At 31.8% G+C, this 13,621-nt stretch overlaps 1 protein-coding gene across 9 annotated transcripts in view; it reads left to right on the top strand.

The window, feature by feature from the left end:
• The window catches only part of LOC106457958 (diacylglycerol kinase eta-like), a 148,835-nt gene that overhangs the window by 125,887 nt on the left and 9,327 nt on the right, over window positions 1–13,621 (top strand). For all 9 annotated transcript variants that reach the window (XM_022384053.1, XM_022384055.1, XM_022384052.1 and 6 more), the window contains 4 exons: window positions 547–660; window positions 989–1,123; window positions 1,435–1,577; window positions 10,891–11,005. In XM_022384053.1, coding sequence (XP_022239761.1) covers window positions 547–660; window positions 989–1,123; window positions 1,435–1,577; window positions 10,891–11,005 — 507 coding nt within the window. The remainder of the gene's footprint in view (window positions 1–546; window positions 661–988; window positions 1,124–1,434; window positions 1,578–10,890; window positions 11,006–13,621) is intronic.

The following is a 13,621-nucleotide window of genomic DNA, read 5'->3' as shown; positions in this document are numbered from 1 at the left end:
CGAGGTTATGGTTATGAGGTCGGTCTCAGAGACCGAGCCTGTGTCAAAAGAGTTAATGACCCATCGCGTTATATCTGAATTTGTGTTAAATCGAGGTTCGTAAAATCGGGGTTTCACTGTATGTGTATATATATCTTGTGGGATTGGCACTTTATCAGTCTCTGAACTATAGATTTCTGTCTTTTCTTTGATGTTCAATTAACAGCAAACTTAAAATTTTGTGTGTGAAGCTAATTTTAATTTTACTAATGTAAATTACAACATCTGTTTTGATTGCTAATTAAAAGTTACAGAATAACAAGGGGGTCAGTAGACTTGCATGTCTTCTGATTTTTGTGAATTCAATTGATTATGATGCATTGATGAGGTGGAATGCCACAGTAGTTTTTAAGTTTTAAGACACATTGTAATCAGAGTAATGCCATAGGTTCTATCATGCATAACTGTAAGTACTAAATGTTACCTGCATAAAACGTTTCACAGAGCTGAGTGCATAATTCTCAGAAAAAAGAAGCCAAATACTAATTATCTGTGTTTTTTACATAGGTGTTTTATGCTCCAGCTTTTGATGATAAAATTTTGGAAGTTGTTGCAGTTTTTGGAACTGTACAGATGGCTGCTTCAAGAGTGATGAACCTACAGCACCACAGGATTGCACAGGTTAGAATAATTCCAGAGAACAAGTTTTTTTTTTTTCATATTCTTCAGGTAATTTTGCAGTGTTGATATATTACCATGAATTGTGGTTTAATTTAATTCAGAATTTTATGAGTTGTAACATTCAAAGGAAATCCCCAGTATGTGATAAAATAACATGCTTTACTTGACAATTTGTCATGCTGACCTTTAATTATTTTACAACATGAAAATTGTTTTCTAATTGGAGAGGTTTTTTATTTTCTTTAGAGTGGTGGTGTTACGAACACCCACATCAAAATGTGAAAACAAAATCCTATGATGAAAATAAAGGTGTCTTAATTTTTTATAGTGTCGTTCAGTGAGAATTTCCATCATTGGAGATGAAGGTGTACCAGTGCAAGTGGATGGGGAAGCATGGATCCAGCCTCCTGGTTACATCTGTATTGTTCATAAAAATAGAACTCAAGTATTGTGCCGTAACAGGGTATGCCATATATACATTGTTTATAAAACAGAAACTAAATGCTGTTTCCAAACAGAATAGTGCATTGTGTGTTTGTAAAAATAAAGCTAAAACATTAGGAGAATTGGATTGGCATTAAAATTTGTTTATTAAATTCTTTTTTTTTTAGTTTCATGTATCACAACACCATTTTTCTTCTATATTGTTAGCTCTTTATTAAGTGAATTTTTTTAAATTAGACATAAACAGTCACATTTCCAAACTAGTTTTATGATAATTAAAACCATTGGGATTCAACAGATGAATAACTGGCTTCTTATATTTCTGTATAGCATTCTGAGTCAATACAAAAGATATGGCAAGAAAAACAAAGATCTGCAGGATCATTAAGAACACTCCATTTAGCTCCCATATCCGAAGATGAAGCTCAGTGTTTAACAAGTTTTGTGGAAACTGCAGCATCTTTTGTGAGAAGGTAAGTGGAAGAGCTGATAGATATACTTGTAGCGTTTAATTCAGTCATCTGGACTTCAGTCTTACACAGTGAATAATGCACTGCTTTCCTTAGTTTTTGTGTACAGTAGATCTACATCTCTAGTCTTAATAGATAGCACAGCCTTATCTACAGCCTTTGTGTTATGATCATCTATTCTTTGCTCTACAACCATTTTCATCCTTATTTTAGTTGTGTTATTGTATATACATTTAACCAATACCAGAAACTAGTTAAAAGTTATTAGGATAAGCTTGCAATAATAGCAACTCAAGGAGTGAAATGACTTACTTTAATCTGTTTTGAAGGCATTGCAGAATCTAAATTCTTGCTGAGTATGTGTCTGTTAATACAATACATTTATTTGTGATTATGAAGATTCTTCAAATAATAACTTATGTTTCAATATATGTATAACCTTTGAAATCATTCATATTCAAAAGTGAAGACTATTTATGCTGGGCTGTTATTAGCCTTTTTAAATTTTGATATCAAATTGATGTGTACTATACTTTGTCTTATATCAAAATCCCAAAATGTCTGTAATGCATCATTACATAATTTGTCACTGGAACTGTGGAAAAGTTTTAAATTTTGTTAAATTAAGAATGATATTGTAACCTTCACAGTCTTGCAAAAATCATGAATTAATTTAACATTTTTATTATAACTGTGCTGCATTTTTTAAGTCTATTTGACCAAAATTGTTTCAAAACATTTTAGGGAGTACATAAATATATGATTAAAAAAAAGAAAAAGCCAGATGTTTGAATGAAATTTAACAGTTTACAACTTAAAACTATTATTAGAAACTAAGAAATTTTTTTGTGGTTAAAAACCTTGTTCTTCTGATAAAAAAAGTTTTATCTTTATGATCAAACTTCTTACTTATTTAAAATATCCTTTTCCAACATGTGAGCTACAGATACTGAAAATAGGGGAAGATACATGAGGTACAAATTAGCCTTTTCAGAAGCCAGCTGTTCCTGTTGTGTTATAACCAATACAAATTATTGTCAAAATTTGAAAAACAAAAGTGAGACTTTGAGTAATAACTCATGACAATCTTTACAGAAGTAGAGAAAGTAGAGTGAAGTAATTAAGTCAAATACTGATTTGTGTGGGTGATCACATTTTCTGACTTCTGTATCATTAACATCATATAGCCTAAACTTCACTTACAACCATAGGTTATAGAATGTGACTAGCTGATGCTTAGGGCTTTTGAGTAATGCAGTCAATATACATTGTACACTATGTCTGCTATTTTGTGTGCTAGGTTCTCAAATCTCTAGTTGTTGTGGAGATTAGTTTGCCTTTGAATTACCACATGACCAAAATTCTGATATGATTACCTTCCTCATCTCACAATTACAGCTATTCTTGATTTGACTACCCACTAGTGCACAAATTTTCCTCACCACTAGTCTAATTCCACGTGTATACCACATGGTTCAGCTGAACTTAAGCATGCAAATTAGCATTCAACAATCCTCCATCAATAGGAGTGCGACAAATCATCCTATTGCAGCTGACTCCCTCTATGTAGTTGAACCCAATCTTCACTTATCAATTTGGCACAAAAGTGTTAAGACCAAGTGCTTGGTTTAAAAACAAAATATTTTTTTTTAGTGCATTTTGAAAATATTCAAAATATTGTTTATAACCCACTGTAGAGTTGGATTTTTTTATTTAATTGTGAATTCTGTTTCTCACTCCATTACCAGTAGTCAGTCAATATTTTTCAATTCACAATTTAATATTACGATTACAATAGCTGTCAATGGTACCAGCATTCAATAGCTCATGACAGTAGCTGCAGGTGCACCATTATCAACAGAGGAAGTGTTAGCTTCTTTCATGTGGGCTGAGGAATGGAAACTTGGACAGCTTCTCCCCCTCCCCTTCCTTTGATGTGCAGGCATGTTCTCAACCTGTTAAAGCACCTAGACCTTCTCATCAAGGGCACCATCAAACAGGTTTCTCCTGTGATTCCAGGATTATATTCCTGACTTTTTGTTATCCCCAAGAAGTCTAAGTTTTGGCATCCTGTTTTCAATCCCTCCCATCTGAATTGCTTCCTCAACATGGAATCCTACCTCTCTCTTAGAAGAACCATTTTTTTCAGGGCTTTGGATCATGAAATTCAACGTATCTGACACTTATCTTCATATCTCAATTGCTTGGACTTCACGTGCTTATCTATGTTTTGTCCATGAGGATCACGTTTATCAATTCCAAGCTCTTCCTACTCTTTCTGTTGGGTGGTCCAGTCATTTGCCTAATTCCTACATTTTTGCGAGCTCAATTTCCATCTTTATATGGACGTCTGGCTTCTTCTGGCTCCATACTTTGCAGAGTCTTCCACACTTACCCCACTTCTCATCAGAGAAGCTGATCGGGTGGTTTGGATTATCTAGATGGAGAAGTCCGTTATTCACTCCACTCATTATCTTGTTCTTTTGGGGTTGTTTTTTTCAACTCACATTTCAGTCGAGACCAGCTTTCTCCTCTTTGCCTGCGAGCCATTGAGGTTTTTAGTTCAGAGGACACTATCAGCAGAGTCATTGTTAATTACTTTCATGTGTAATAACTCAAGGGTCAATTCTTACTGCCCTTTACCTGGGTGTAAGGGTTATTTCTGGTTGATCTGCTATTGGGCCTCATGACTGTAGGTTGTAACCATGGGTCACTATATCGGGTTGCGTTCTTACTGGTTTACTTGGTACATCTTCTTGTTTTGGTGTACTACTCTCATCACCCAGGTCACTCACTTGAATATCTTCAGCAGTTACGGCTTCATGATCTAACATAGTATCCTCTTCTTCTAGTATAGGTTCTTCCACCTCCATGATTTTATCATCATCAGGGGTTATTTTAGTCTCACTGGTGTCTTCAGTTTCTTTTTGTAAGTCCTTACCTTGTTTCTTTACTTCAGATTCATATGTTAATTGTTCATACTGATATGGTTGGGAATTCTTTACTAGCCTATACCTGTTAACATGTACTAGTTTTTTACATTTGCCATATATTTCTTGAATCTCGAAGTTAACTGGACTTGTTTGTTTAATTACCACGAAATTGTCTTCTCCATAGTTTTGCTAGTTTTTTTTTGTATTTCCTTTCTGAACCTTAGGTGTGTATAGTAAAACTTTGTCACCTAATTTTATTTCACTGGCCTGTGCCTTTCTTATTTACCTGTTTTTTCTCGATGTTCGGTAGCTTTAGTCAAATGTTCATTGGCTATTTCAAAAGCTGTTTGCATACTCTGCATCATTTCAGCTTTGTAGTCTTCATTTATTGCATATTTAATTTTTCTGGGGGCTAATATCTCTTGCATAGCTAGCATTACACCTTTACCATGTAACAGAAAAAAGGACTTTCTTGTGTAGAATCGTTCTCAGCACTTCTATAAGCTAATAGTAGCAAGGTAGCTCATCCCAAGTTTTCTGATCTTGTTAACAATACTGAGAGATCATATCTAATAGAATTCTGTTAACTCTCTCAACTAGACCGTTAACACTTGAGTGATAAGCAGTGGTTTCAATTTTCTGTGTACCTAATGTATTACAGATTTCTTTCTTTAGCTTAGAAATGAAGTTTGTACATCGATCTGTTGATAGATATTGTGGTATGCCATGCCTAGCCACAATTTCATTCACAAATGACTTAGCAATTGTTTCTGCTTTTTTATCTGGTAAACAGATTGCTCCTGGAAATCTAGTTAAATAGTCAGCAATGAGTAGAATATATTTATTTCCTGCATAAGATGTAGGCAATGGACCTAAAATATACATAGCCACTAGTTGGAAAGGTGTGGTTAAACTAGGCATCCTTTGTAAAGGAGCATTCTTTAGGTATAGACTACTTTTTCGTTTTTGTCATTCTAAACATGACTCACAGTAATTTCTAATCTCATTTCTTATATTCATCCAAAAAAGCATTTATTAATTTTACTGTAAGTTTTCGTAAATGCTAAGTGAGCTGAAAATGGAGTATCGTGATAAGTTTTGTAACCTTATACTTTAAACTGTGAGGTATGACTATATGTAATGTCTTATCTATATGCTCTTTTTCTGCTATTTTCCTGCATAACACTGCTTTATCTAACTTGTATTCTGTATTTTCTCCCTGTAATACTTTATTTCTGATGGCGTTTACCATCACATTTTTCTTCTGTTCACTAATAACTTGACCTAAATCCCAGAATATAATGTTATACACAAACTGGGTACAAAACATTCGATTGTGGATGCCTTAAGCAAAATTAAAATTGATAACTTAGAAAACAATGAAAAACAAGTAATTAATAATATTTCAGAATTAAAATCAGAAATTGATGATAATTATGTGAACTAACGCTTGGAAAGAAATATTTAAAAGTGTATTAACATTTATAACAGGACATTCTGTTAAAACACTAGGAAAGGAACACACAATGACTTATCAGAGTAGACAGCTAGGAAAAGCTGAAATGAATTACTACTAGTAAACAAACAAGAATGTTTAGCTGTAGTGCATGGTAGTAAAACCTTCAGATGTTATTTGTATGGTAGAACATTTATCATAATCACAGATGGCTAATGACATTAAAGGTCCCATCATCTAGATTAGCTAGATGATCACTGTTACTGCAAAATTATGATTTCAATAATGTCAGATTTCATTATTTATGTGTTAGTAAAGTTTGGGTAGCTTAAAATTGGTGCCTTTAGTAGTGAGTCTTGTAGCATTTCAAATGCTTCTTGTCTTTTATTTGTCCATCGAAATGTTACATCTTTCTTACATCTTGCTTGACTTACAAAATGTGGGATAAGTCTTCTATAAAATCCTATGAATCCTAAAAATGCACATATATCTTTTACCATTTTTGTACCGTATAATTTTTACAAACTTCTAGTTTCTTCGGGTCAGGTTTTACACCTTCTGTGGTTACTATGTGATTAAATACTCTACTTCTTTTCATAGAAACTAGCATTTACTAAGCTTTAGCTTTAAATTTGCTTTGCGTAACCTGTCGAAGGTATGTCTTAATTTTTCCAAATGTTCTTCAAAACTCATGGAAAAGGTTCTGACATCATCTAAGTAACAAAATCATTCTGAATCTTGTAAACCAGATAGTACAACATCCATTAATCATTGAAATGTTGAATGAGCATTAAATAAACCTAATGCCATTCTATTAAATTGGTACTAACCTGAAGGCAGTATAAATGCAGTTTTAGCTTTGTCTTTTTACACAATCTCTACTTGCCAATATTCGTATTGAAGGTCCATGGATGAAAAATACTTCCTTTTATCTAACATATCTAGTGTTTCTTGGATATTAGGTAACTGATAGATGTCTTTGACTGTTACACTGTTCACCTTCCTAAAATCCATACAGAACTTTAAACTGCCATCCTTTTTAGGAACTAATACAACTGGAGATGCATACAGACTACTACTATCTTCTATTACACCTTGTTCAAGCATTTCCTTCACATATTCCTTTAGTTCTACAATGTACTTCTCTGGCACTCTATAGTGTCTTTATGCTATAGGTTTACTGTCACATAACACAATCTTATGTTTAACTTTATTTATACATCCATTAGAATCACCCTTTCCTTCGAATATATCTCAATATTCGTCTAGCAACCTTATTAACTTCTGTTTATATTTCTCTCCTACATCTAAGATACAGTTCCAATCTATTTGACTGTGTGATGCCTCATTCTGGTTAAATTCTCTGTTATGCTGTTCTACAGTGACTATTTTCTCTTTACTGCTAGCCTTACCTACCACTAGGCACTTAGGTAATATTATTTTTTTCCTATTTATGTCTAAAAGTTTAATTGGCATGGTGTGTGTGTCTCTCTCAGACACTTTACTGATACAAACAGCTATGCAAACTTGTGCTTCTTCTATTTCTACAGGTTCGGTTAATACTTCTTCATTTTGCTTCTTCTACTTTAGCTTCAATAATGAATTGACTTCAGGCAGGCACTTCTGTTATATTAACTAATCTTACGGGTACTCTTTTTATCAGATTCTCCTATTGGGATGCTCTGTTACATGTGTAAGTGTAGAGTCATCTGAGGCTCTGACGTACAGTTTCCCTGCTTAAATTTCTTAATCTTACTTTGCCTTACTTTAATTCCACTAACTTTCTCCTTAGTATTCTCGAAATTATTGTTATTATTATTATTACTGTTGCTACTAATGTCTTTGCTAGGCTTAGGGCTTTTCTTTCTATTTTCTTTAACTTGATTTCTCTTTAAACACTTTTTATTCTTACCAGCCAACTCTGTTATGTATCACTGCATTTAGGAGTATCAGAGCTTTTATGCATTGACAGGTAATCCTCAGCTTTGCTAATGCTAGCGTTTGGTGTCTGACTTTTAGCTTTAGTCAGCAAGAAGGTACCAGTTGTCATAACTTTAGCACATAAGTCTGAAGGTTCAACTTCTTCAAAACTTAAGTTCTCCATTTCTATGCACAGTTTACCTCTGGTAAGAGATATTTCAGTGTTGTAATCTCATAAAAAGTCTTGCCCCCCAAAAGTCCCAAAGCCTGGAACTTTCAGAGGAAGGTTTACAAAAAATAATAATGGAAACTCAGCGATTGCTTGAGACTCAAAAAATGTAATTTCAGCTGGAATTATGAAACGAAATTAGAAGTGCTTCCAGCAGTTTGGAATAAAAAATTGAGTATTAAAAGTGTCCACGAAATTAAACCAGTAGTTGTAATTCAAATAGCGTGTATAAAATGTTGACTATTAGCTGACACATGAGCTCGATCTTTTTTGCTATGTGTAGATTTAGTAAAGAAAAATCTGACATTATTAACTAATGCTTGGAAAGAAATATCCAAAAGTGTATCAATGTCTATAATAGAGCATCCTCTTAAATATTAGGAAAATATTAGGTTCAATTAAGAATGAAAAATTTAGAACTTGAACACTCATTTAACATCTAGAAGCAGATAGATTTAGAGACAGATGGTATTTTATTCTCTGTTTTTGGCAGGCATCTACAATTTTCTGCTGTGTGGCTTTTCAATCCACAATTAAAGGAAGCTCATTCTTTTTCTGATAACAGTTTTTTGTTATATGTCCTACCTTGCTACTGTTAAAACAGTTCGAACCTTTGTGCTTACTCTGGTTTTTGTTTTGCCAGCTTGTTTTATCATTCCTGCTATTACTTACTGTATTTATAGCAGAATGCTGAGATCGGTAAATTTGTCTTTCTCTTAGTTCTTCTCTAGTAGCCACTTCAATTAAACCTAACAAAGTTGCATCAGGCATGTTGCTTTGTTTGCATTGCATGTAGTTATGTTACTAATCAGACCTCACTCATAGTTAGACTTCAGAGTATCTTGTATCATTAATTCATTCAGATGTATATATGCTCTGCGGAGTCTGTTTCCTAGTTCCTGAATTTGTTTCCAAATACTCTAACTGACTCACCTTTATGCTACAATAAATGGTGAATTTGTGGTAGTATCATGTTGAGTGTCTTTATCTTATTCTACTCTTTTCTTTATTCCTCATAACCATTTGTTGGTCTGCCCCAAATAACCTGTCGACTGCACTACCTGTAATGGATGTGTGGGCAGCCTGTGGGTTTTGTTGTTGGGTTTGATGTTGTACTCATTACCAAGGGTATTTAGATTCCAGGTCGTGCTTTCATGAGCAGAACAAAAGCCACCAACTCAAAGAAATTTTTTTATAAATTTAAAATATATTTTAACTGTAATTCAATACTTGTTGAATATTCTTTTAAATGTTTTGGTAAAATATTGAAATTTATAGTACTTTAATAACCATCTATGGTATTTCCAGATTGATTTACTGAAAATGTAACCATAAAATTTTAGGAATAAATAGTTAGGTTATATGTGATTGGGAGTGAGTTAGTTACAGATTTAGAGTTAAACATTACCTGAGTTTAGATTCGAGGTAAAGAGTAATAGTTTTTGAGATGATGTTTTTTGTAGTTTGAGTTGTGATTATTTCGATACATATTTAATGAAAGAAATGAAAGTCAATAACTTGTTATGTTGAACATCTGAAGAACATCAAATAATTTGTTAGAGCTTGTTTGTTTGTATATCTCCAATAAATTATGAAGTTTTATTTTTCAACCATGAATAAATATGGTACTTTTCATAGTTAGTCCTCAAAGAAAATAAGTTTCCAACTTGTCATTTTGAATAGTTCATCTACATCTTTAATCTGTTTCAATAACACATTTGGATAATTAGCTATAGTGGATAGTACATATATATATATATGAGCTATATGAACAATTATTTTCAATCTTTACTCCTTCAAAAAAATTGAAGATCTAAAATAAAGCACTAAATCTAAGGGAAATAATTTTTGTATAAAAATAATATACAGTTAAATACAAGAAAAATCAAATATGGTATAAATTAATTAATTTTTAAAAGTTACCTACATCAAATCTATATGGTGAGAAATAAATTCAATAAATACATGAACAGAAAAATGGGAAAGACTTTTACTTTTTTGAAGTTAGGTTGAATGATTGTTACTTATGTTTAAATTTTTTATATTTTTTTTTGTAAAGCATACCTATAAAATTATCAATTATTAAAATGAGTCATGTACAATATCTGAATGGAATACATTCAAGCAGGTTTTTCTTAGCAGGATTCTAAACAAAATTAGTTGCAGATGCTAATTATTTGAATTGGGAATTGTGTAGCTAAAATCAGCTAGCTTCATTATTTAGGACAGTATTAATAGTGTTTTAAAGATATAATATGCTTACAGTTAAAGTATTTTTATTGTCAAACTTAATACTGATAAATTATAATTAAGTTTCTCTCATACTATTTACTTATAACTTTTGTTAAGAAAAAACACTAGTGACAGTTGGCTTCTAACAATCATGAAGCTCTTCATAGATTTCAACAGGTGTTGTTTTTTCATGTACACTTTCTCAAATGATTGACAATCCTGATTTTGTTACATTGAGAAACTGATAGTGATAAAGGAAACATATTAAGAAAAAGTGGAAGGATTGTATTAGTTTTAGTGAAATATGTGTATTAAACACTGATCAAAGGAATGTCTGTTACTGTTATAACATTATAAGCTTTTTTTTTTGGGCATCATAGGTATTGAAATGTATCTGTTATGTATGAAATATGGCTTTAATTTAGATGAGATGCAATTAACAGAGTACTAAAATGTAAGTACTCAAATGTACTTTTTAAGCATTTAGTACAACACGATTAAGTTAACAAAAAATTGTAACACTTTGTTTTTTTTCTCTTATCTTAGTGTAAAAGTGGCCTCCATATCACATTCTTTAGTGGAACAAGATCTTTTCCCTTATGCCTCCCATGTAGCTTGTTGTATGGACAGGATATTTCCAGGAGGAAGAATGGTAGAAGGAGTAGGTCTTATTATTTTTTTTGTAGAATCTGTATTTTACATATCTACAACCTAATAATGAAAAACAGTATTATTGGTCGATTTGACCAACTTTAGAATTGTGAAACTATACATACTGTAACTGAATTTACTAAGTGTATCATCATGAAATTTGGCAAGGTTTTATTAAACATTACAGGTCTGTTGTATGCAAAAAAATCAACAGATATTTTAATGAAACATTTTTATTAAAAATTTGCTTGTAATTTTCCAAAGCATATACTTAGTTTGTCTGAGGAAAAGTTCTTTTCATGCTGAGAATAAAAATACTTTCTTTCATTTTACAGGTTTTATATTTCATTAGCAATAACCTCTAAAACCTCCTAAATGAATATCAAAAGTTTTTTCAGTAAAATTATTTGTTTTATCTTATCTAAACTAACACTAACCATACAGAAATCATCAATGTGCAGTGAAATGAAAAGATTAAAATATAACATTGAAATAGTAATGCAATTTTCCTCTGCACTGACAGCAATATTCATCAGAAGGTTCCAAATTACTTAAAACTTCAACTGTTAGTCTTTTCCATATCTGTTGCGGTACTGATACTAGTGGTATAGTAATAATTCCATAAAAAGCAATAAATCACACCAGGAGCCCATTAGCTGTTTCCTGTAAAGCTAATGTGATCTAGTGTCAGTTTTGCATGGGCACTTCAGGTAGTTATAATCTGACATTTTATTTCACTGATACAATAAATAAAAAAATATAATAAAAAAAAATGAACTTATAATGCTAAAAACTGGGTTTAGGTACCTGTGGTGGGTACAATACAGATAGCTATTATGTAGTTTCATGCTCACAACAAACAGACACAAATTTGGGTGTCCAAAACAAAAATATATAGCTTTCAAATATGCATTTTAGAACACAAAAATATATGGGGTACTAGAATAGAATGTTGTCCCAAAACTACTATAACTTATCTGACTTTCTAAGTAAGCAATAAATAGATTTAAAAAATTCCATTATCTGTTCAGAGCAGCAAAACCATGAATTTCTATCAAGTGAGTATCTTCTCCACTGAATTCAAAAGGACAATTGTAAGCTTTATATAGAGGAGAACCTGATTTTTTGGTAGTTATAGACATGTCCATCATTTATATACAATTGATTAGCAATCTCATAAGTCAGAGAGAGATAGGGGAGGGGCTTCTCTGGTGGCTTTGACAGATTTATTGATATCTCGGTGAATAAGAAGGTATGTGGCTCAAATTTTAAATTGTTGCTTGTAGTTTTACATAGCTTATGTTTTTAATTGGTTGGAAACTACAGCAGTCTATTTTAGCAGTTAGATAACTGTAAAGTGGAGAATTTGGAGCTCAGATGCATCATGTGACACAGAAAAATGAAGTTTGAAGTCTTGTAAATACTTGTTTTTAAATTTAAGAAGTTAAAATGTAGGTTATATAAAAATTTGAATTATAAACTATGATTTCATGCCAATGTTATTGGTGTGCATTAATATTAAAGTTGTTTTATTAAATTTGAAATGTAACACTGTAAAAGGCATGTAATGCACACTTTGACGTGTTCTACTGAGTTTATCAATTATCTTATTTAATAAATATATCGTCTGTATGTATTTTTCTTCCCAAATTTATTAGTCTTCTGATATTTGCCTATTTATCTATTACAGGCTTAAACTTCCATATATTATACAAATTCAAATACTGTGAGCATTGCCTTTTTTTTTCATAACTGTTAAGTGTAAACATTACTGTAATTATCAGTGTATGCTTCAAACAGTTACTTATACGATGAAGTTGTATATTGGTATGATAACAGAATAAGAGTTATTTTAGGTGTTTTTTATTGTCCTACATGAAGTTGATATAAAGTATTTGAAATTGTTGGAGTCGACTTCTTTCTATTCTAGACCAGTGGTTCTCAAACTTCTTTATTCATGGACTACCTGGAATTTTTTTATTATCTTGGTGGACCATATTGGTATCTATACATTATACTGTCACTTCCTTTTCATAATTATGCAGTCTTTCCATGGTCCATCTGAAAGGAGCCTGTGGACCACAGATTGAGAACCACTGACTAATCTCAGACAAGGGTGGTGTTTCTGCTAGTAATACTAATTGTAGTATTCATACCTCATTGAAAAAAATCTAGAAAAAGTGAAAATTTTCCAAAAAAATGACTTTTCTGGGAAGTACTACACAGGAAAAGTGTTCCGATTGTGCTGATATAAACTGTAATATTTTTATATATTTTAAAAGTGGTGTGCTTTATTGAAAGAATAACAGTTTTTTTAAGAACTTCATATTTTTAGTACTAAATTTACAAATTACATCAATAATAATATAACACAGTCCTGCAAATTTAAACTTCATAAAAGTAGTTTCGGTTTTAATAATGGATTTTACATAATTCAGCTATGCAGATTTCAATAATAATATTCATAATTTTCTATCATGTAAGGACTTTTCACAAATTGGGAAGAAAGAAAAAACTGTTACTTAGATCAAATTATTATTTTGTTTGCCCAATGAATACTTTTTATTATTATGTTTGGGTTCTAGAACGATCGATAAGACTCTCATGTCGCGATTGGTCTAGAGAA

The sequence above is a fragment of the Limulus polyphemus genome, unplaced genomic scaffold, assembly GCF_000517525.1.
Source record: "Limulus polyphemus unplaced genomic scaffold, Limulus_polyphemus-2.1.2 Scaffold397, whole genome shotgun sequence".
NCBI lineage: Eukaryota > Metazoa > Arthropoda > Merostomata > Xiphosura > Limulidae > Limulus > Limulus polyphemus.
The sequence above is the reverse complement of the archived record's forward strand: the minus strand, read 5'-3'. Positions and strand labels throughout refer to the sequence as shown.